Source organism: Podarcis muralis, chromosome 16 (genome assembly GCF_964188315.1).
Source record: "Podarcis muralis chromosome 16, rPodMur119.hap1.1, whole genome shotgun sequence".
NCBI classification, from domain to species: domain Eukaryota; kingdom Metazoa; phylum Chordata; class Lepidosauria; order Squamata; family Lacertidae; genus Podarcis; species Podarcis muralis.
The window spans coordinates 30,003,829-30,028,082 of NC_135670.1; the positions used below are offsets into that span (position 1 = coordinate 30,003,829).

At 47.4% G+C, this 24,254-nt stretch overlaps 1 protein-coding gene across 3 annotated transcripts in view; it reads left to right on the forward strand.

Moving 5' to 3' along the window:
- The window catches only part of TBX1 (T-box transcription factor 1), a 72,381-nt gene extending 49,306 nt beyond the window's left edge, over positions 1–23,075 (forward strand). For 2 of the 3 annotated variants that reach the window (XM_028709895.2, XM_028709893.2), the window contains 5 exons: positions 940–1,095; positions 9,215–9,282; positions 9,601–9,701; positions 12,456–12,518; positions 15,237–23,075. In XM_028709895.2, coding sequence (XP_028565728.2) covers positions 940–1,095; positions 9,215–9,282; positions 9,601–9,701; positions 12,456–12,518; positions 15,237–15,673 — 825 coding nt within the window. In that variant the 3' untranslated portion in view covers positions 15,674–23,075. The remainder of the gene's footprint in view (positions 1–939; positions 1,096–9,214; positions 9,283–9,600; positions 9,702–12,455; positions 12,519–15,236) is intronic. The other variant, XM_028709894.2, reaches the window with a different exon arrangement.
- The last annotated feature ends 1,179 nt before the right edge of the window (positions 23,076–24,254 follow it).

A 24,254-nucleotide genomic window follows, 5' to 3' on the forward strand; every position in this document is an offset into this window, starting at 1 on the left:
GGCACCCATCAAAAAAACTAAGCTAGAAGAGATTGCACACCCTCCAAGCCAGATCAATAAAATGTTTCAATCAAAATCATTGGGATTTACTGACTCAAATAAAGAGGCTGTGTGGTCAAAAGGCCTGGTGTGTGTGAGAGAGTAGCTAGCACAGGTGTGTAGTACCTATGGTCTAATCACTGCTTCTCAGCCTAGCCTACCTCACAGAGTTGTTGTGGGAGTTAAATGAGGAGGTGGAGAATCATGGGTGCCACCTGAAGCTCTTTGGAAAAAATGTGGATGATTGGCCTGGCATCTGTTGACACAATGAACAAATGATGTTTAGGTATCCTGGTTCCTGATTGTATAGCGCTTTGTACACAAGCATCATCACCTTGAACGTAACCCAGTAGCTAACTGGCAGCCAGTGCAGTTTTCTCAGCAGTGGCATTGATAGTCTGCTCCAGATTTCTTTTTTTCCTTTTTTGGGGGGCGGGGGCAGGACAGTGATTGCATTAATAAATCCACCCAAATGATTTACACTGCACACCAGTAGGCATTGTTGAGTCCTCCTGCAGTCCATATGTCTCCTCAAAGTTTGGGGTGCACAGATTGACCCCCCTCACCCCCAGCCTGCCCCCTCTGTGACACGGTATACTTCAGCTAGGTAATTTGAAACTCTGTATTTAATGGTCTTATTGGGGGGGGGGGGTATGGACTTTTCAGATGGGAATGTCAATTGCTTCACATACTCCAAAAATGGTAAGAAGCCAACTCTGCTGTGCTTGGGGGGGGGGGGATTTCCTATCAAGCAGCAGCTCAGATGTCTGCCCCAAAGCCTTTACCCCATTGGCACCGCTGTCAGTTTCCTGCGTGGGACCCTTCTTTGCCTCTCTGCGTTCCATCTTGGTGTCGTAGAATGACTCAGTCATGATCTCCCTTGCTCGTTTTATCATCCAGATCATTTTGAACTCCATGCACAGATACCAGCCCCGCTTCCACGTGGTCTACGTGGATCCTAGGAAAGACAGCGAGAAATACGCGGAAGAGAACTATAAGACTTTTGTCTTCGAGGAGACCCGCTTCACCGCGGTGACCGCCTACCAGAACCATCGGGTGAGTATCTGGAGTTCATTATTGAGACACAAACCTTCCGTCCAGTACTTCATTTATCAGCAAAAGAAAGAAAGAAAAAGCACCTTTCCCAACCTTCTTTTTGAGCCACATGATGGATGGAGAGCCGGAAAAGAGAAGGCAGGAGAGAGAGAGAAAGAGAGAGAGACATTGTTAAGAGCAGTCAATCAACTGATAGTTTTAAAAAAAAAACCAAAAAAAAAACAACACCAGCCACAAAACAACTATCCATAATGTGCTTTAAGGTGACGTGTCCCCAGTTAAATCAGCTCAGATGTGATGAGACTACGCAGATGGGATCAAACTGGTTGAGATGGAAAAATTGCTTGCAGACTCCTTAGGAAGAAATGTATGAAATGCATTGCATACGTTGGGCTCCAAAACCAATCCCCCCCTCCCCCAAAAAACCCCAAAGAGGCAAACCTAAAAAGGCACTAAAGGAAAATACATTTGCAAGTGATCTCCAGTTTCTCCTCCTCCTATTATTACTACTACTATTACTACTATTGCTATTTTAATGTATTTACAAAGCAGGTCTCTAAGCAGATATTATGCCCAGCACATTTTGAGTATAACAAGCTCTTCATCCAAGGCAGTTAAAATAATCCAGAAATTATTATTCAATCTGTTTCATAAAATGAAGAGGTGTTAACAGTGCCATGCTATATATACACACATGCATACCACTACTACTACTACTAAAAAACCTTTATTGTCACTACACCACCTGTGTGCAGTGAAATTAAATGAGCCCCCCCCCCATACACTCAGTCTTGTTCGCACTCAGAGGTAAGTCTCCTTGAGTTCAGTGGGACTTACTCCCAGGTAAAGTGGGTAAAGGGGTGCAGCCTGAGATTATATAACTTGTCACTCTGCCATTTAAAAAGATTTCTGTGCCTCTGGGCCCTCCACACTCAGAACTGCCAAACTTCAAGGGAGCTTTGTTTGTGGTTTCTGTCGAGTGTGAATTGCCTCTAGAGAAGGAAAATGCAAGACAGAAGGGGGAAAAATGTCTACACAACCAATTTTTACCAGCTTCCTATTAATATTTACTAGGCTTCCTATTAATATTGGGTTGTATCCTACTCAAAGTGGATGCACTGAAATTAATGGACGTGACTAACTCAAGTTTATCCACTTCAGTGGGTCTGCTCTGAGTTATAACTTAGTTGGATGGCAGTTTCTTACTGATTTGTTTAGACGGTTTTTATATTGCTTAGCTACAGTAATCTCTAAGCAGCATACAAGGGATGCAATACAATGAAAATGGACAGCGGTTAAAACCATACGATCACAAATGAGTGCTAGAATGAAAAAAATATTCAGGAGGCACTGGAAACTCAACACAGAGGGGGTCTGTCTGACCTCATCGAGAGAGGAGTTGCATAAAATTGGCCACTTGGTACTCAATGCACGGCTCCTCGTAGATCCAAACCATGGGTAGGCAAACTAAGGCCCGGGGGCCGGATCCGGCCCAATGGCCTTCTAAATCTGGCCCGCAGATGGTCCGGGAATCAGTGTGTTTTTACATGAGTAGAATGTGTCCTTTTATTTAAAATGCATCTCTGGGTTATTTGTGGGGCGTAGGGATTTGTTCATCCCCCCCCCCCATATAGTCCGGCCCCCCACAAGGTCTGAGGGATAGTGGGCCGGCCCCCTGCTGAAAAGGTTTGCTGACCTTTGAGCTAAACTCTGCATCTGAGCCATGGGGGAGCACTAACAGCGACTCCCCCAAAGACCTCAACAATTGGTTTAGTGGAAGGGCTATGTATTTTGTAAGAAATCTGTGCCACCTCCCCCAAAAAACTAAAATTCCAAGGGATCCCTAGAGAGAGGAAATGACTGTCAAACCGCAGCATAAGTATTCCTTGAGAAAGACATACAGCGGTACCTCGGGTTACATACGCTTCCGGTTACATACACTTCAGGTTACAGACTCCGTTAACCCAGAAATATTACCTCAGGTTAAGAACTTTGCTTCAGGATGAGAACAGAAATCGTGCTCCGGCGGCGCGGCGGCAGCAGGAGGCCCCATTAGCTAAGTACGGACCTCCGGAACAAATTAAGTACTTAACCCGAGGTACCACTGTATTCAGAAGGAGGAACAGAGGCAGCTATGCTACAAATAAGCCCTATGACAGGAGTTAAAAGGGGTTGGTTTCCCCCTCCCCCCCTTTTATTTTGTAGAATTAGGGTGTTGCAGGAGGAAGATTTGGGATGAATCAGAAAAAGAGCCCCCCACCTTTCTATCCAACAGCAGGGTTCCGTGAATGGAATTTCCTCATGTGTTGTCTGGATCCAACCCACAGTCTATAAACCAATTGGAAATTGTTGTTGTTGTTGCTATATATTTTTTTTTTGTCATCTGCCCTGCACTCGGGTCCCAGGGCTGGTTACAACAATTTAAAATGCAACAATTAAAAAAATTTCTATTCAACACATTCACAAAAATAGGGTGGACCCTTTAAAAAACCAAAAGGCATCTCAGGTGTCAAAGGCCAAGGAAAAGAGGCGATTTGCAGATTAGCAATGTGGATTAAAAGCAAAATGTATATTCCTACCCACTTCAAAGGCAGTCGTGTTTTTGACATAGATCTTGTTGAAGTGACTCAGTAAGCAGAAGCTATGAAAATATGGCCCTAAATAGATTTGTGAAGCAAAAGTGGCCGGTCTAGTACACCTGGAACACTTACCTCCCTTGGCTTGATCCTAAAGCAAATTAAGACGAGAAAGTCCAAATCCAAAATATTGCAGTGGTAAAACTACAATTCGTAAAGCGTAAAACAGCACTTGTTTGCTCTGGATCATGCAAAGATGCAGCTAAATCCCTAAAACCATAATTTGTTAACAAAACAGATTAAAGTCCTAAAGCAAAATGTTCCAGCTTCTTCAGCTGCTCTGATGGCTTTAAGACTTTGATATCTCTGTTTTTTTAGTCACTGCTAATATAGCTATGGATTCATATTTGTCTCACATGTTTCACGTATGTGTCATGCTCCCTAGATAATCCCATGGCTTTGAATGGAGGTCTTTGGGAAATATGGCAACTGTGAATTGCTGGATTTCAGCTTAGAAGCACACCGGTCCAATTTAGCAGTGATTTAATAAGAACAGCCGTTAATAACTTCCACCCACAAACCAGTAACAACACAGTGCTTGGACCCAACCAGTTCAGACATCTCCCCAGCGCGCTCGCTTAGATGTTGTTTCTGTTGCACACACTGTAAATATTTCTAGTTACAGGTAGGTAGCTGTGTTGGTCTGCCGTAGTCGAAACAAAATACAAAAATTCCTTCCAGTAGCACCTTAGAGACCAACTAAGTTTGCTATTGGTGTGCATGCTCATACCAATAACCAGTGGCGTAGCGTGGGTTGTCAGCACCCGGGGCAAGGCAAGTAATTTGCGCCCCCTAACCCATGGATTTGCACCCCCTAACCCGTGGATTTGCGCCCCCTAACCTGTGGATTTGCCTTAACCCCAGATGTTGCGCCCGGTGCTGCCGCCCCCCCCTGCACCCCCCACGCTACGCCATTGCCAATAACAAACTTAGTTGGTCTCTAAGGTGCTACTGGAAGGAACTGTAAATATTGTTAGGATCAGTGATAACCTCTCTTAAACACAAATCAAGCAAGCTGGTCTTCTTCTGTTCTGGAGGATAGGACCTGAACCAATGTATTCAAATGGCAAGAGATTGTGGCTAAACATTAGGAATAACTTTCTGACGATAAGAGCTGTTTGGCAGTGGAACTGATGGTTGTGACTGATGGTTGTGGACTCTCCTTCACAGGAGGTTGTGATGGCCATCTGCCCAGGGATTATTTAGCTGTGATTCCTGTGTTGCAGGGGGGTGGACTAGATGCCCCTTGGGGTGCCTTCCAAAATGGCAATACAGTGGTATCTCTGGTTACATACGCTTCAGGTTACATACGCTTCAGGTTACAGACTCTGCTAACCCAGAAATATTACCTCGGGTTAAGACCTTTGCTTCAGGATGAGAACAGAAATCGTGCTCTGGCGGCACGGCGGCAGCAGGAGGCCCCATTAGCTAAAGTGGCGCTTCAGGTTAAGAACAGTTTCAGGTTAAGAATGGACCTCCGGAATGAATTAAGTACTTAACCCAAGGTACCGCTGTACTTTATAGACCCACCACCAACTCCAAGCTAATTGCACAGAGCCAGTGTGCTGTAGTGGTTAAGAGCGGTAGTCTCGTAATCTGGGGAACTGGGTTCGCGTCTCCGCTCCTCCACATGCAGCTGCTGGGTGACCTTGGGCCAGTCACACTTCTTTGAAGTCTCTCAGCCCCACTCACCTCACAGAGTGTTTGTTGTGGGGGAGGAAGGGAAAGGAGAATGTTAGCCGCTTTGAGACTCCTTAAAGGGAGTGAAAGGCGGGATATCAAATCCAAACTCCTCCTCCTCCTCCTCCTCCTCCTCTTCTTCTTCTTCTTCTTCTTCTTCTTCTTCTTCTTCTTCTTCTTCTTCTTCTGTGAGTTGTACCCAACTGTTCTCAGATTAGACTCATGAAAATCAATGGATATAAGTTGGCCATAGCCATGCCTATTATTTGCAATGGGTCAACTCTGGGTAGGATTAGCACTAGATAAGACCCCAGGTCTCTTTCTTGATATTACAGCTCCTGAGTTCATAATCTTAAAATCACAACAACAGGAAACAGCTTACACCACTGAGTTTAATAAAACTAGACTGGGAAGAAACTTGAATTTGGGTTTATCAAAGTACTACTATTGAGTCTTTCTACCTATGAGACTGAGGAGCACTTGTAGAGGATTTGCAGCAGCTTCATAATGCCCTGAATCACAGTGTCCCCTTGCAGCGAGGGGAACCATGATAGATGAGAACAGGTTTGGAACTGGATTGTGTTTGCAGTGCAGACAAGCCCATCACCAGAGCTATAGAGAGAAGGATCAGTAATGGACTGTGAGAGCCAGTCCATTGCTTTTTGTTCTACTCAACTCTTTCTACAGGGCTGACAGAGTCCTCTGGCTGAATAATCTGCATTCAGCTTTTTGAGTCTCAAAGCAAGTTGCATAGTCTGTCTAGGGAGTTGCCCTCCTCCTCTTTCTGCTGCAGCAGTTCATCTGCTAAGCCCGTCCCTTGGTTTCTGGAGGAATTTGATCACCCTGGGAGGCCTTGAAGTATTATCTCTCCCCCCCTAAGAAGCTGGCAAGGGTTCCATGTTTTGCCTTAAAGAAAACCTCCCACAAAAATGTCCTGAACATCAGTGAGACATCACAGCTTGTATAAACCTAAGCCTCAAGCACTGTCTGAGGTACTGCAGGAAACGCACCACCAAGGTGGTACAAATACAGTACATAAAAATTGGTAAGCTGAAAAACTCCTCTTGGGGGAGGTCTCTGTTTTATCTGGACTTGCCCTGCTGAACCATAGAACTCAATATGGCATAAAACATGAGTTGCCTTTCTGAAGTACAGACTAGAATATCGATTCTGGGGTTTCTTGTGTGTGAGATTTGTTTTTTATATAAATACCAACTTCCTTGCCAAAATAAATATTGATGTGGTCCATAAGCCGTTGGTTTAACTGATAATCAGCCAACGAACACATTAACCACACCAAAGGTGAATCTGAGAATCCATTTTAAATGGTCTTCCCATTCCAACCATTAATGGATTAGCTGCCCATATTGCTTAGTTAGGAGGAGAAACTCAAGCTCCACCCATTTTTCCTATATGGAAGCGTTTTCTCTGTAGAGAAATTAGGATGTGCAAAACAGTATCGAGACAGTTGGGCTGAATACCTACTCTTTGTCACTGCAGCATCACACAAGGTTACAACTGATGACACACAGTGTCACCATGAATCCTGAACATCAACACTTTGCTGACAATCCTAAAGCGTGCTTGCCTGGGAGCAAGCGCTACTGAACACAGTGGGGCTTACTTCTGAGCAAACATGCAGAGAATTGCTCTGTTGTGCTGCAATCCCATACGTATGAACCTTGGGGGCAAGCCTCACAGAACTTGGTGAATCTTACTTCTGAGCAGGCGTGTACAGGACCACACAGCTGGAAGTCCCTCTGAATCCGTGGGTCCAATCTGATCTGCAAATGCAACAATTTGTGTGTGTGTGTGTGTGTGTGTGTGTGTGTGTGTAAACCTGTATTGCTGCTGATAGTCTTTTTGTTTATGACTCGATTCTAAGAAACAAGAGTAGTATTACTCATACTGCTAAAGAATATGGAACTCTGGGCCTGTAATTTTTCATTCCCCCCCCTAAAAATAATAAGATCAGAAGTGAAGCAGGCGGGGGGGGGGGGAAGAGGGGGAGAGGTTCCGCAATTGCTGTTCTGACAACATCTGAAAATAACCTTCATGGGAGCCAAGTGCGGTGCCTTTAAGAGACTTCTCTGCCCCCCACCTCCCGACTGGCATTTATCTGATGGCTTGGGACAGCTGCTCCTTCTCTTCTGCTTTCTATCAGTTTGACCTCTAAGGCTGGAACTGTCACTGAGGGGCTTAAAGTTTGTTTTTCAACCCATTCCGGAAACTCACAATCACATACTTTATCCTTGGATTCGCTTAAATATGGGGGTGGGTGGAAGGGGGGGGGGGAGAGAATGCCCTGTCTTTCTCCCTGGTGAATGAAACAAATACAGGACTGCTCTTGTGGTGATGGGATGGTTTGGCAGAGGAGGGAGGTGGGGGGAGGCATATGAAGTGACGTCTTCTTTCAAGTTTATTTGCATTTCAGACAGATCAATGTATGTTGGGGGGTGGGTCTGCCTTTCCCTGGTGCCCCAAATTAGCGTTAGCACAGAGTACAATTTTGCATTTGGGAGCAGCCATGTGGTTGAACTTCCAAGGCATAGAGGGAGAGAGAGAATTTGCCTGTAACCATTTTCAAAACATCCCTGGTGCCACGACCAAAAAGGGGACCCAGTATTAGGGATGGGGGAGAAATGTGATTCGGTTCACATTAATTATGACACACACAAAAAAGAAAAATGAATCAAGTACGTATATAGCTCAGAAGAATACATTACAATAAGAAAACAAGGATTTATTGCAACACATGACAGAATCTGATTCCCTTGCATTATTTCGATCTGTGTTTGTATGGTACTCCATATTTCTGCTACGGTTGTTCTTCCTTCCTTCCTTCCTTCCTTCCTTCCTTCCTTCCTTCCTTCTTCTTCTACCTCATGTCAAATTCTTTTTTAAAAAAGAAACCCAACTCATTTTTTCCTGTGTCTCTGCTTTGCTGGTGCCCATATCACATGCATAGACTGCTTATTGGGTAATCTAGCACTGTACATTCCCCTCCCAATCCTGGACAGACAGACAGACAGACACACACACACACACACACACACACACACACACACACACACACCACAGACATGCTGTACTTGGTGTGCTGTACATCTCTAGGCTGCAGCAATACAGCCATAACTAAAAGTGTTTAAATCCCATTAGTTGGAGCAAGATGCATATGTGCTCAACTCTCTGGCATGAAACCCAATGTGGATTTCAAGTGCTTAATGTGCCCTGTGCATACCAGACTGGGGTGGATCCTATTCAGTGTTCTCTCTTAAAAGGTGCAAAAATCTTTTATTTATTTGTAAGAAGGAAAACCATGCTACGATCAAAATGTGCTCAGAATAAAGGGAGCTGCAAATAAACGAACCCTATGTACTTTCTGAGTGTTATGTAGTTCTTTGAGCGGGTTTTGTGCCCAGCATTCAGCCAGTTTCACTGAGGGAGCTGACAGTGGCTCATAAATAGCTTTGCATGCAGAAGGTCCCCGGCTCAATTCCTTGCATATTCAGTGTAAAACAGAAGTGGGGAACCTATGATCCTACTGAGGATGCTGGTATGGACTACAACTCCCATCATCCCTGATCATTGACCATGCTAGATTGGGCTGATGGAAACTGGAGTCCAACATGTTCCCCATCCCTGTCTTTATGGTGTGGCATGCTTTGGAACAATTGATATAGGATAAAACAGAGCAACTTGCCCTCTTGAGGGCCTGGGGATTCCACCCTCTTGGTTAGTGTGACATTGTTGTTCCTTAATGGCCCTTGACGTCTTTACTTTCCTTGAACCTCTCTCTTCAGATAACCCAGCTAAAGATTGCCAGCAACCCTTTTGCAAAAGGATTCCGGGACTGTGATCCAGAAGACTGGTAAGGATGTTTTTCTTCCCTTCCTCTGCTAAGGTCCAGCTTCATCCTAGGTTTGGACTCAAACATGTCCCTGGTGTAGAGAGCAAGGGAAGATGGAGCTGGAGTCCATTTGGGGCGCTACCTCAACTTCAAGGGAAATCGGGGGTGCTGAGATTTGGGAAGCCTTATTTAGATTGTGTCTTGGAGAATTGGGTTGGTTGCTTGGCTGGCTGGCTGGCTGGATTGATTATTCACATAACGTCTTGCTGTGTATTCATTATTCAGAGCCCATTATTCCTTTGAAAAGTCTAAACTCTGTCCACTCTTTTCCCACATTAGGCCCAGGAATCACCGGCCTGGAGCCCTGCCTCTCATGAGTGCTTTTGCCAGATCTAGAAATCCAGTATCTTCCCCTGTGCACCAGAATGGGACCGAGAAAGGTGAGTCTTTGTCACAATGGTAGGAAACCTCCTTCATTCAGGGCAGCTGTGGCTTGTTATGGTAGATTTAAAAACTCAACCTAAGAACAGAGAAGGTCCATAGCTGAGTAGCAGGCTGACAGCTTTGTATGCAGAAGGTCCAACCAGGTAGATCTGGGAGCATCCACCTCACAGGAGCACAGGAAGCTGCCTTACAATGAGCCAAACCATTGGTCCATCGAGCTCAGAATTACTACACTGCCTGGCAGTGGGTCTCTCCCAGCCCTACCTAGAGATGCAATGGATTGAGTCTGGGACAGGTCAGACTATTTGTTCATCTAGATGAGAGACAAGCTGTGAAGCTTTGTGCATCCAGCAAATATGATGTCCAACACTGAACAGTGATTCCGGATATTGACTATTGTTTCGTAGAATTCACAGCTTGTCTTTCATCGTACAAAGTCTGCTACCTCGCTTCATTTAAAGATTTTCAGAGACTTTGAGACTAAAGATTTCATTTTGTACTTGTTATGGTTTGAAGGAATTCTATAAAGATTGTCTATTGCATATACACATGGTCATCGTGTTGCCTAGACATTGCTGACCCCCGCAAACATGGCACCCGGGGCACACCGCCCTATCCCCCACCCCCGTTGCAACGCCACTGGCTCCATCACTGAGCTTTGGCCCTTCCCCAGATTTCCAACTGCCCACAGCAGAGGCAAATGTGCGCCCCTACATGGAGAAGAGTTTGGATTTGATACCCCGCTTTATCACTACCCGAAGGAGTCTCAAAGCGACTAACCGTCTCCTTTCCCTTCTCCCCCACAACAAACACTCTGTGAGGTGAGTGGGGCTGAGAGACTTCAGAGAAGTGTGACTGGCCCAAGGTCACCCAGTAGCTGCATGTGGAGGAGCGGGGAAGCGAACCCGGTTCCCCAGATTACGAATCTACCGCTCTTAACCACTACACCACACTGGCTCTACAGTCAATACAGTCAATACAGCCAATACAGTCAAAAGCCAGGGATTAAACCTGGGATCTTCTGCAGGCAAAGCATATGCTCTTCCTCTGAGCTGTGACCCTTCCCCACATGGAAAAAGAGGATATCTCACTCTTCCTAATGGTAGGGCCAATAATGGGTAAATGTGGGAAGAGTCGTTCAAGGGCCACAAGTCACTTCGTTGGAACAAGGGACAGCCTTAGTAAGAGTTAGGGATTCCACCCTCTACACGAAGCTCTAAGTGTGCGCTTGGCTTTAAGTGGTGTGATGCAAAGGAGCCTTAAATTAAATGTGATTAGCAGCCAGATCCACTGACTAGTCGAGGCACAGTGCCTGGAGGTTTGCCAGTCTGGTTTATAGTCTTACAAGAAAAACATCTTGCTCACAAAAGAGAAAGCGTCTGAGTTACTAGCAGAGCTTCAGCGGGAGGAAGCTTCTGCTTCTTTATTTCCCTTCTGCAAGCTGATCTGGTTATTCTTCTGGGGTTTTGCTGCTAATGCCCACGGCTGCAGAAACCACCCCAAGCACTTACTTGCTCAGGTGGCAAACTTCACAATAGGCTGTTTATCCTATTTAAGCAAGTGGGGCTCACTGCCTCTTCCTCAATCCAGTAGTTTCTATCCAGTGGCCTCAATGCGCCTGAGAAAAACAGGTTTCCACAAGCAAAGCTTTCTGTATTAGGTGCACAGAATTCTTCTGCTCTGCAGGGATGAGAGACCACTATCAAAAAATGCTGGAAAGGGGAACCAGGCTCCTGAGCAGGAGGCGAATGAATCTGGATCACACCCTCCCTCCACCTGCCTTCTGGAGTCCCATTCCAAATTGCCCTCCCTCACTCCAGCCTCTGCGATTTACGCTTTAAAAGCCAGCCACAGAGTTGCCAATTGCATTTAGTTCGAGCCTTTGGGGAGAATGACTCAAAGACCTGCTGAATTGCAATTTAAAGGGGGGGGGTCTGGGAGGGCACCCGAACACATAACCCATACGGCCCCGGGATTCTAGTGGTTGATATATTGTCCCTGTGTGCCTGAGCAAAACATTTCAGAGTTCCCTTTAAGTACAGAACTATGGAATGCCCTGCAAACAGAGACTCTGCAGGCACCTTCAAATGCCTACAAATAACTTTTTTGCTATTCCACCTTAGACTTATGCAGACAATTAAGAGCACATCTTAATTCCATGATAGTTAGCTGAATGATAGTTGGTCTCTAATTTTAAATTTGTTGTGCATTTTCTTTATACATAGATATCATCGTAAACTGCTTTGAGGTTTTCTTATGATATGATAAATAATGTCAACGATCCTATCAATTTCAGACAGAGTGCAGAGGGTGGGGTATTGTGGTTTTTAAAATATTTATATCAGGAATGATGAATACTTTAATCTGGAGCCAATTGTGACTGTGTTATTTGCACCGTGTAAGGCCTTAACAGGGCAATCCAAGGAACGGCAGTTCAGAAGTCTGGGATTTTCATTTACCTGGGGGCAAATCCCATTCAACCCGATAAAGCTTACTTCTAAGTAGGCATGTACAGGATACAGTGCAACTATCTGAATTTGGGTGGATTTGATTTTGGCTATTAATTAGTATTTTTTTAAAAAAATGTGCATAGAACAAATTTGTTGGTTTGATATTATTATTTATTAGATGCATGTAACCACCCATTGATAAATGTTCCCTGCGTAGTTGACAAACAAAATAATGCCAACAGTTTTATGTAAAGGATTAGTGAATTTTGGCCCCTCCAATTTTATTTCTTAAATTTGCAGACCAATCCTATGTGTGTGTACCCACAAGTAAGTCCTTCTGTGTTCAATGGGACCTACTTCCAAGTAAGTATCTACAGCTTGCAGCTGTGCAACCTGATTCTATGCATATTTTACTCAGAATTAAGTCCCATTATACTTAGTGGAAGGGACGCGGGTGGCACTGTGGTCTAAAACACAGAGCCTAGGGCTTGCTGATCGGAAGGTCAGCGGTTCGAATCCCCGCAACAGGGTGAGCTCCCGTTGCTCGGTCCCTGCTCCTGCCAACCTAGCAGTGCGAAAGCACGTCAAAGTGCAAGTAGATGAATAGGTACCGCTCCAGCGGGAAGGTAAATGGCGTTTCCGTGAGCTGCTCTGGTTTGCCAGAAGTGGCTTAGTCATGCTGGTCACATGACCTGGAAGCTGTACGCCGGCTCCCTCGGCCAATAAAGCGAGATGAGCGCTGCAATGCCAGAGTTGGCCATGACTGGACCTAATGGTCAGGGGTCCCTTGACCTTTACCTTTCCTTAGATGCATTATTTAAAATTGTATAGTGCATTAGCAGGCACACAAACTTCAGTTTTGAAATGTTCAAAAATAATTATAAGGATAAACATAAATCCCAGGGAAACAACATAAACCAGAGGATAGAATATTTGTTTTACTTCCAGATTGCCTGCCTATGATGCTGAGACTTAAAATTAGTTAGGGATTTGTTTTGTTTGGCTTCTCTTTAACCTCTGAGGCTTTCACTCTCCTCAACAATCACCTGAGCAGAGCATTTTCCATGCTCCTCTTCTTGTTCTTTAAACCAAAAGTGAAGGAGCAAGAAAACACAACCGCCAGTAGTTGTATTTAGCCTCTTGCAGGACCCCCCTAGCAAAGCCATTAGGCACCTCTATTTGATTCCTTTTCCATTACCCAGAGTAAACAGTTGCGCAGAGAATCTTGGGGGTGGGGGCCTTTCCTCCCTCCCCCCAGCACACTCCAGGCCTATTAAAATAAAGAGAAGTCTCTATTTGTTTAGTGTTATACAATTGCAAAAATTTCAAGCGTGTGCAAACTTGTCACTCAACTCAGCTCTATTTATCACAGTCAGAATGCCTTGTCCCAGGAGCACAGATTTCTGCTGAACACAATGTTAAACACTTCATTTGAGCGGGGTGGGGGGGTGGGGAGCTGCTATCCCTGGCATTCCTCCTCTCCCTTCTGTTAACTTAAGATCACTGAGCTAAGAAAAAACAACAACGTACACACACACACAAAAAGGGCTGTCCTTTTGTTTAAGAAACGTGGTCGCACGGAACAGAGCAGCGTCTCAGTAGGTGTAGGTGTGCAGAAGCTATTTCTAAAACTTCACGAAGAGCTTAGTAGAACATGCAAAGCAATCAATCAAAATATCAATCTCCTCCTTTAATCATCCAGAAATAATAACTGCACTCCTTGGTTCAGAACCCTCCTCTCCACCAAGCCTCTACAAAACAGGTGGTCACAATCTCTGGTTTAACACTGTGTCTGAACCAGGAAGGTCCCATGGCTCCCAGTGGGAGACCACCTGCGTTACAGGCAGAAGGTTCCAGGTAGGATTGGGAATTCCCCTGCCTGAAACCCTGGAAAGCTGCTGTCAGTCAGTGTAGACAGTACTGGGCTAGATGGACCAATTGGTGCTGCTCAGTGTGAAGTAGCTTCCCACGTTCCTTCAATAGTGGTTTGTTTTCCTCCAACAAACCATGACCAGTAGCAAACCGCTTCTGTTTGTAAAAGCGCACCTTATTCTCAATCTCTCCACCGCACCCCATTTTGCACTGGGGACAGGGCATGTCTCTGGGGTGACTTGGAGTGCTTTGAGTGTCTGGGCCCACAGCTCCAAGAAAAGGCGTGGGACCATAGGTTGGCATTGTTAGGTGCTTGCAGAGGTCCCACTGCCGAGTGAGGGGGCTGCTGCCATTCGATGTAGTCTCTTCCTGGCTGACGTGGCCTGTTTATGTGTCCCCTCTGAGCAAGCGAGGAGAGATCAAAGTGGGAATATGTAGGAGACTCCTTCGCATGTAATGTCTCTTCCTTCCAAGTCAGGGGTGATGGAGGTTATGCTCCACCTTCGCAGCTGGAGGCAATGTACTTCCAAATACCAGTTGCTAGAAACCACAGGAGGCTGGGGAAAGTCTCGCTTGTGGGTTTCCGGAGAACATCTGGTTGGCCACTGCAAGAAAAGGATTCTGGACTAGATGGGCCACACTGGTCTGATCCACCAAAGCTGCTCTTACATTCTTAAGGATATTAGACAAATCAATGGCTGCTCACCATGATGGCTATGTTCTACATGTGTTCAGCTTGTTCTATGTTCAGCTTGATCTGGCAGGACTCCTCTTCTGGTGTCAAAACGGCCTAGAAGCCAAAGCACCTGGGGCAACCATACACCTTATTTTCTAATGACGTAGCTTGACAAAAGGTCAGAATTGGGTGCCTCCGCCATATTTTCCAGCCTTTCTCTACCACAGGCATCGTGTGCTTGAATCCTGCTTGCTGCTTTCCCATCTGGTTGGCCACTGTGAGAGCAGGACGCCAGACTGGATGGGCTGCTGGCCTGATCCAGTAGGTTATGTTCTTATCTGCAGTGGCGCATGTTTGCACTACAAAGGCTAAAACTGTATCGGCTTGAGTTACCTGGCTTCACTCTGGAGTGATGGGTCCCCTCTCTAGAGGTTAGATGGGCACCTGGAGGTGACCTGGAGTTTCCAAGCCCCCTGCCAGCCAACTGACTCTTGTGCTTTTCTCCCCCCCTTCCTCTTTGGCGCCCCCTGCAGATGTGGCGGAGAGTCGTCGGGAATACGAGAGGGACGCAGCCGGCGGGACGCCACTCCACGCAGATCCTGCCCACCAGCAGCTCATGTCACGAGTGTTGAGCCCGGCGCTCCCTGTGCCCGGTGGAGGGGGTCTGGTCCCCCTCACCAGCCCAGCAGGGAGCCGGCCCAGCCCCCCACACCACGAACTGCGGCTGGAGCCATCCACTTCGGAGCCCCTTCACCACCACCCCTACAAGCACCCGGTCTCTGCCTACGACCATTACCTGGGGGCAAAGAGCAGGCCAGCCCCTTACCCTTTGCCCAGCATCCGGGGACACAGTTACCACCACCATCACCACCACATGAATTCGGCGGCTGCCGCTGCAGCAGCTGCCGCTGCGGCCAACATGTATTCCACCGCAGGAGCTCCCACCAGCTATGACTATGGACCAAGATAACCTTCGAGACGCAAGGTCCTCTAGCTTATATGACTGGCTATCTGCATGGGTTTGAACGGCTCAGTTTTCAGAAAGCACTATCTTGTCGAAAGAACATCCCCTTGTCTCACCTCCCCACAAAAACACAACAACCCTTCCCTGTTTCCATGAGGGGGTCCTTTGTCTCTTGCACACGCTTTCTGCTCATCCCTTCTTGCAACGTTGGAATCGTCCTTCATGACTTGGTTTCCTTCCTCGTCCCGGAGGAGGAAATGATCAGTCTCTTGACATGCGTGATGGATGGATGGATGGAGGTTGGGACTTTACTCGGAGCATTTTGCACCGCCTGCCGCCCTGCTTGGAGGGCACCACCGTTCTCGTCCCGTCCCCCGACACAGTGATTGGCAGCTGCACTTTCATCCCTTTGCTTTATAAATGAAGCCATATGTTGTTCTGTTGCCCTCGCTGCTGCTGTCATCATAATAACCTTTTAGTGTTTATGCAGTTGTTTACCTGCTCAGAGTGCTTGCTGAATACTACTTACAGCACTGCCACTGTGCAGGTAGGTCAGGTGATCGTGCCGACACGGCTGTGGACCTAAAGCGTGAGCATCAGAACAGCTCAGTTTTTATTTTTGCCTGAATTTTAGCTTGCCTACCTTACCGCTCTAAGGTAGGTGACAAGGTTTATCTGTCAGCTGATCTAGGTAGATGGCAGACTTCCCCAACCTGGTGTGCTCTAAGTGATTTGGACTACAACTCCCATCAGCCTTGGCACGGACAGGAGAATTAGTCCAGGACATCTGGAGGGCATTGGGGAAGGCAGGTGCAAATCCATCAGTCAGTGTAACAGTGGGGAAGGACCATGATTCAGTGCAGATGGCCCCCAGGTTGCATCTCAGATCAGAGGGCAGATTATCGGGAAAGCCTCTACCTCCGAGACCCTGGTGAGCTGCTGCTGGTCAGTCTAGACCAGGCATGGCCAAACTTGGCCCTCCAGCTGTTTTGGGACTACAATTCCCATCATCCCTGACCACTGGTCCTGTTAGCTAGGGATGATGGGAGTTGTAGTCCCAAAACAGCTGGAAGGCCGAGTTTGGCCATGCCTGGTGTAGACAATGCTGGGATACATGGGCAAATAGTTGGTCATGGTCCAGGACCTTTCTGTTGCAGGTAGAGTACTGGTGTGCAGCAGGCCTGCATGTCCTACAGGTGAGTTGAGCATCTGTGGACCTTGGGTGGAATTCAGTGTCACACTAAGATGACCGTTCCGTCAGTACAATGACTTCTGCTTTTGCTGGATGGAGCAACCTCCCCTCTCGTCCCCTCACATCGTGCTCTGGGGTATTCTCCCAATCCTCCCGAGCAGATTTGATTGGGGGGTTGGGCGTACATGAGCAGGAAAGGATGGGGAAAGTCCCATTTCACTAGTGGGTCCCCAGATGTTGTTGGACTACAACTCCCATCATGCCTAGCCAGCATGACCAGTGGCCAGGGATGATGGGATTTGTAGTCCAACAACATCTGGGGACCCACAGGTTGAGAACCGCTGCACTAGTGGGACTCATTGTGCTGGCTACCACTAGTGCAAAAATGTAGCTGGATCAGGCCCCTTGCAGCTGGCATGGCAGTTTTAAAGTGCTTGCTGTTCTGGCATGTGTCTGGTTTCAACACCAAGAGTGGCCTCTATTTGTCATCTGTTGCACGGGCCCTGAATGCTCATGGTACCATTTGTTGGAGACCTCAGGAGGGGAGAGCTCTCTTGTGCTCGGATCCTGCCTGGGAGTTTCCCATGGGCATCTGGTCGGTCACTGTGAGAACAGAATGCATCTCAACCCATTCAACCATAGTCCCAAGCCATACATAGGTTTGTATCCAGCGCTAGTCCTTGTGAGAGGACTGAAATCAATGGGCACGGCTAGCTTGGGCCCATTGATTCCAGTGGGCCTTCTCTGAGTAGGACCGGCATTGGATACAGCCCAGGGAGCCCTTGGAGTGGCAAAGCTGAGCCCACCAGAAGCACTTCTGTGATACGTACTCACAGGGTTTCCAGTGTATGCAAAGGTGGGTTTCTTCTGTAAGGTCCATCAGAATCATTGCATGACTACTCAAAAGGGGTGCTTATGTTGAGACTTTCAGAACTGCAAGTATTTTTGAATTATGTACACAATCTTTTTGCCAGGCTTAGGGCACTGCTGAGACTGATGATTATGCATCAAGATACTGCTTCTGATTTTGTCCGCATGGGAGTATCCTTAGAAGTTGTCTGCAGTTTAAGGTTTTTGGCTCAGTGGCAGAGCATCTGTCTTTGCATAGAAAAGGTCCTCGTCATCTCCAAGTAAAGCTGGGTACGTCCTCTGCTTGAAACCTCAGAGAGCCCCTGCCAGTCAGTGTAGACAATACTAAGCTAGATGGACCTGATGACTCAGTATAAGGAAGCTTGTTTTGTTTGTTTAGTCGTTTGGTCGTGTCAGACTCTTCGTGACCCCATGGACCAGAGCACGCCAGGCACTCCTGTCTTCTACTGCCTCCCGCAGTTTGGTCAAACTCATGCTGGTAGCTTCAAGAACACTGTCCCACCATCTCGTCCTCTGCGGTCCCCTTCTCCTTGTGCCCTCCATCTTTCCCAACATCAGGGTCTTTTCCAGGGAGTCTTCTCTTCTCATGAGGTGGCCAAAGTACTGGAGCCTCAGCTTCACGATCTGTCCTTGCAGTGTGGTGTAGTGGTTAAGAGCGATAGTCTCGTAATCTGGGGAACTGGGTTCGCGTCTCCGCTCCTCCACATGCAGCTGCTGGGTGACCTTGGGCCAGTCACACTTCTTTGAAGTCTCTCAGCCCCACTCACCTCACAGAGTGTTTGTTGTGGGGGAGGAAGGGAAAGGAGAATGTTAGCCGCTTTGAGACTCCTTAAAGGGAGTGAAAGGCGGGATATCAAATCCAAACTCCTCCTCCTCCTCTTCTTCTTCTTCTTCAGTTAGCACTCAGGGCTGATTTCCTTCAGAATGGATAGGTTTGATCTTCTTGCAGTCCATGGGACTCTCAAGAGTCTCCTCCAGCACCATAATTCAAAAGCATCAATTCTTCGGCAATCAGCCTTCTTTATGGTCCAGCTCCCACTTCCATACATCTGTCCGAGTCCTAGGCAATATTAATTGCCTAGATCAGTTATCGCCAACCTTTTCAGATCCAGGACCCACTTTTAACCCAAATGTGCATTTGGTGGTTGTGCTCCTGTTGTGACCCACATGGGACCAGGCTGGTACCCAATAGTGGGTTCCCACCCATTAGCTGAAGATACATGGCATAGATGGACCTAGCTCAAGAGCTTCCTTTCAATGGCAGAGAGCAGGTACATGTGCCGGCTGAATCATGGATCGTGTAAGCTGGGTATTGCACTCATGCAAATGGGTGTTAGCTTTATAGACAACACCTCCATTTTTGCTGGGGGACAGAGAGAGAGAGAGGGAGTTGGACTAAATCACACAAATGCCAACATCTCCTTTGTTACTATTTGTGTGCAGTGGTGGTCAGATTTGTTCTGAGCTGTGGGGCTAACCCCCTACTGCTCGACACCAGAGGCTATCGCTGGGTTGTCTAGATATTTTATTTTGACACACTTGTCAGACGAACCAGAGAAGTTACACAAGTGTGTGTGGGCACATGCACACGTCTGACCTTCTTGCAGCGTGTGGGCTAGTTTGGGAGGAAAGGCAGGCAATAAACGTAAATAACTGACCCCCGCACCCCTAAAGTGGTACTCACGACTGAATAGCCCAGTTTGTGCTTCTTTCCCCAAAGGCAATTTTTAGACAAGGAAGCTGTAGTGAAGACTTTGAGCAGAATCAAAACATAACACTTGGGTTCATGGGCTGCTGTTGGGTCCTCCCCCACCCCCCATCACATAGCAGAGAGCAGGGAAAGGAAGTTTCAGTCTCCCCACGTAGCTGCAACAACAAAGGAGACTCCGCAGACTTGACCAGAGCTGTGTCTGACCTTAAGAATGACCGAGAGGGTCCCTCCGGTGGGTTCAGATACAAGGAGCTCTGATGGGATCAGGCCAATGGCCAACCAAGTCATCATCCTCTTTGTGACACCCCTGGAAGCCGCAGAGAAGGACCTGGGTGCAACAGGGCTCTCCCCACTTCCGAGTCTCGGAAGCTGATACTCAGAGGCGTGCTGCCTCCAACAACAGAGGCAGATCACAGCCACCTTGACTAGTAGACCTTGATGGGACCAGTCTGTTCTGAAGCAGCTGTCCTGTCCTGTTCCAAACGCCCCCGGCCAAAAATGATGGTTGGAACCATTTCTGGACCCTAACAGGAGGTCCTTGCACGCTGGCCGTTACATTTATTTTATTTATTTCTTGTCTCGCGTGCTGGCAGGTAGTGTGGTGCAAAACGCCTGGAAGGAACCAGGTTGGTGGTCCACACTGGCTGGCAGCAGCTCTCCACCAATTTGGATTGGGCCTGAGATGCTCTGCATGCAAGGCAGATACTCAACCACTGAATTATGTCCCTAACCCTAACAAGAAGATGCCTTATAAGGAGCCAGGACATTAGTCTATCCAGCTCAATATTGTCTGCACTGGCTGGCAGAGGCTCTCCAGGGATTCAGCCAGGGCTCTGTCCCAGCCCTACCTGGGGAGAACCTGGCATTCAACATGGGACTTTCTGCATGCACAGGAGATTCTCTCCCGTGGAGCAATGACCCTTGCTGCCTTACTGGCTCATCACGCTTAGTACTGTCTGCGCTGACTGGCAGCTGCCCCCCAGGGATTCAGAGAGGAACCATTCCCAGCTCTAACCTAGAGATGCTGGAGACTGATCCTGCAACCCTTTGCAGGAATAGCATGCCTTGCACCACTGCATCTCTGGTTCAGCTCTCGCCCCAGTTATACGAAATTGCCTTTTTACTGAGTCAGGCTATTGGTCCTACACTGACTGGCAGTGGCTCTCTGGAGCATCAGGCAGAATAAGTCTCTCTTGGACCTACCTGGAGTTGCCAGGGGTTGAACCTGTCCGCCCCGCATGCCCCCCTCCCTCTGCCACTGCGTTACTGACCCTTCCGGAGGAGGACAGCATTCATTGCAGCACAAACAGAACCAAGGCTTGCAATGCCTTAAAGGCGAATACATTTATTGCTTCGGTGGGCTGGAGATCACTGCTTCCATTCCACTTTATCTGACAAAGTGTGCAGAGTTTTGGCTTTCAAAATTTAGCAGTGGTCTGTTGTCCCATGCTCCTGCTCTTCTTTGAAGGAGCAGTCGGACTCTCTGACCTTCCTAGAAGCTGCCTTGCATCAAGTCCCCTAGCTCGGTAAGGACAAAACCAGAATGAGTTGGCTCCTCCCACTGCCGGCTCTGGTGCCACCTACTGTTGGCCTCCCTGCCCTTTCCCCTACCAGCCCCAATGGGCACCAGCCTTTGCTTATTACTTTCTTAAAGGTAAAGGGACCCCTGACCTTTAGGTCCACTCGCAGACGACTCTGGCGTTGCACGCTCATCTCGCTCTATAGGCCGAGGGAGCCGGCGTTTGTCCACAGACAGCTTCCGGGTCATGTGGCCAGCATGACTAAGATGCTTCTGGCGAACCAGAGCAGTGCACGGAAACGCCGTTTACCTTCCCGCCGGAGTGGTACCTATTTATCTACTTGCACTTTGACGTGCTTTCGAACTGCTAGGTGGGCAGGAGCAGGGACCGAGTAATGGGAGCTCACCCCATCGTGGGGATTCGAACCGCCAACCTTCTGATCAGCAAGCCCTAGGCTCTGTGGTTTAGACCACAGCACCACCTACTTTCTTAGGTGTACTCTTTAAACTTGATGTAAGAAGCGGAGGTGGCTCGTCTGACATAGATGGGCTTTAAAGGGGATTTTTTTTTTGGGGGGGGGTCATTGCAAGAAGGTCCGTTCACAGCTCTTGGCAACATACGACACCACTATATTCCAAGTTGGACCCTTAGTCTATTGGACACAGTATTGCCTGCACAGGCTGGCAGCAGCTTTCCAGGGCTTCTCTGCCTGGAGATGCAGGGAATGGAAATTTCTGTACCCCAGGCTCTGCCACTGAGCTATGCCTTCCCCGGAAATGCTTTGCTAGCACAGCTAAATAAATCACCTATGATCAGTGGGTGTCTATCACTTAGTTTACCAGTGGTTGGGGGGGGGCAGGGGCAACAGGATGGGGACAATTAATGCCTTAAGTGTGGGCTTTCTGAAAGGGACTCAGGCAACAGTTCTCTGGAGTTCAGAGTTCAATATTGTCTACTCCCAGCTGGCAGTGTCTATCCAGGGTTCCAGGCAAGGTCCTCTCCCAGCCCTACCAGGACATGCCGGGGACTGAACCTGGGACCTTCTGCATGCCAAGCAGACGTTCTAACACTGTTCCCCCTAGTGCTCTGATCATCCCTGATACAGGCTTATCTATCTTCAACTTGGCATATCTATCTCATATGCACAACAGCAATCATGACCCACCTCTAGCCTAAACATACCCAAGCTCTGAGTGCGACTTCGTGCCTCTGCACCCCAGATTCTGCAAGTTGCTCCTTGATCTCCTTCAAGGGAGCTTCTCCTGCCTCCTCCCTCTTTCCCCGGATATACAGTGTTACTACTGCAGTGAGAACTCTGCTTTTGGAAGGCTTTAGCAGCGCTCGGAAGAGTCACGGACGAAAGCAGATGTGTTCTAGTTAATTATATATTATTATTTTCCTGCTGCAAGAAAGTCTGGTTCAATCGCAATGTGTTGAGCAAAAAGGGATCCTTTAAAGAAAGTGTAGGGGTAATTGTGCATTCTTTCAAGGGCTGGACTAAACCATGTTGTCAAGCACTGCCCTTAAGAAGATGGCTGATGGACTATTGCAGGCTTCCTCAACCTGGGCCCTCCATATGTTTTTGGCCTACAACTCCCATGATCCCTAGCTAGCAGGACCAGTGGTCAGGGATGATGGGAATTGTAGTCTCAAATCATCTGGAGGGCCGAGTTTGAGTTGGACAATTGCAATCATTGCCCCCTGACCGCCTCTATCGGCTTCAGACTACAAATCCCATCAGCCCCAGATAGCACAGTTCTGCTGATGGGAGTTGTAGTCTGAAACAGATGGAGGGAGTCAGGCTGGCCAAGGCTGCAGGTTTATGTTGTGTGATTCCTGCATTGTAGGGAGTTTGGACTAGATAGCCCTTTGGGAGGGGTGTCCCTTATGACCCTAGCATTCTACAATTCTGTGTATCACCCGCCCATCACCAAAGAACCTCCCTTCCCCCTCTATGAGAGCTTTTGCTTTTGTCACTCTTATTTCCAAATTATTGGAAGGGTTTTCTCCCCAATTACGTGGATTAGTGCCAAAGCTTTGGGTCAAGTCTTTCATGACATTGGTATATTTATTGTTATTATTAATATTATTTTCTTCCTTTCAGCAATTATGCAATTTGTGGTGTGTGCGTGTGTTCTTTTTCTCTTCTCTTCTTGATAGTTGCAGTGTAAAGTGAAGGGTGGGGTGGGGTTGGGGGGGCCGGAATATTCAACTCAACCAAAGAGTCATATCTGCAAAGAGTGTAGATAATCTGTAGATATTTGTAGATAACTGTAGATAAACATACCGCGGTTACACTGGGGGGGGGGGGGAGATGACAGACAGTAACATTTATAAAAGGTTTTCGTCTTCCTTCTTTCTCAATCTCCTGTCTTTTTTCCCCCTCCCCTTCGAAATCACATGCTGGGGGTGCGGCCGTCAGCGGTGTTCATTTCATGTTACTCAAGCAAAACGAAGCTCTTCACACATCCTTATTCCAGACGGCTGGAGCTGCAGTGCTAAAAGCCCAGTTTGTAGCACAAACCTCAGGGGGTGGGGAGCCTTAGGTCTAGGGTCCGGGTGTGGCTCTCCGGGGCTCTCAATCGGGTTTGCAGAACTTTCCCCAGGCTACCTGTCTGCCTTGCTTCACACTCATGCCTCTCACTTGTCTGGGTGGAGGACAGTTGTTAATTGGGGAAGGAAGGTTAACATTTTTGCCTCACATCCATTTGTTTTTTTCAATTTTTTTTACTAGTTTTCCAAATTTATAACAAACATATCCACAAACATAAACAAAAAAACCCCATCAAAAAACAAACAAACATGTATCCTAACTATAATATTTCCACTTTTGTTTGTCATTGTTGGGTGATTTCCTCGAATCCCCCTGGCTGAGTTTCCATATAAGTCATTATAGCAGTTTTCCAAAACTATTTTCACATAAAATTTACTTGGTCCATTAACATCTTTCTTTCTTTTCATTTTGACTTTTATCCATAGTGTTCTACAACATCACATATTTAAATCCTAGGCCAATCTGATAGCTAAAGGTCCATTAGGTCCAATCGTGACCAACTCTGGGGTTGGGGCACTCATCTTGCTTTATTGGCCGAGGGAGCCGACGTACAGTTTCTGGGCCATGTGGCCAGCATGACTAAGCCACTTCTGGTGAACCAGAGCAGCGCACGGAAACGCCGTTTACCTTCCCGCCAGAGCAGTACCTATTTATCTACTTGCACTTTGACGTGCTTTCAAACTGCTAGGTGGGCAGGAGCAGGGACAGAGCAACGGGAGCTCACCCCATCACGGGGATTC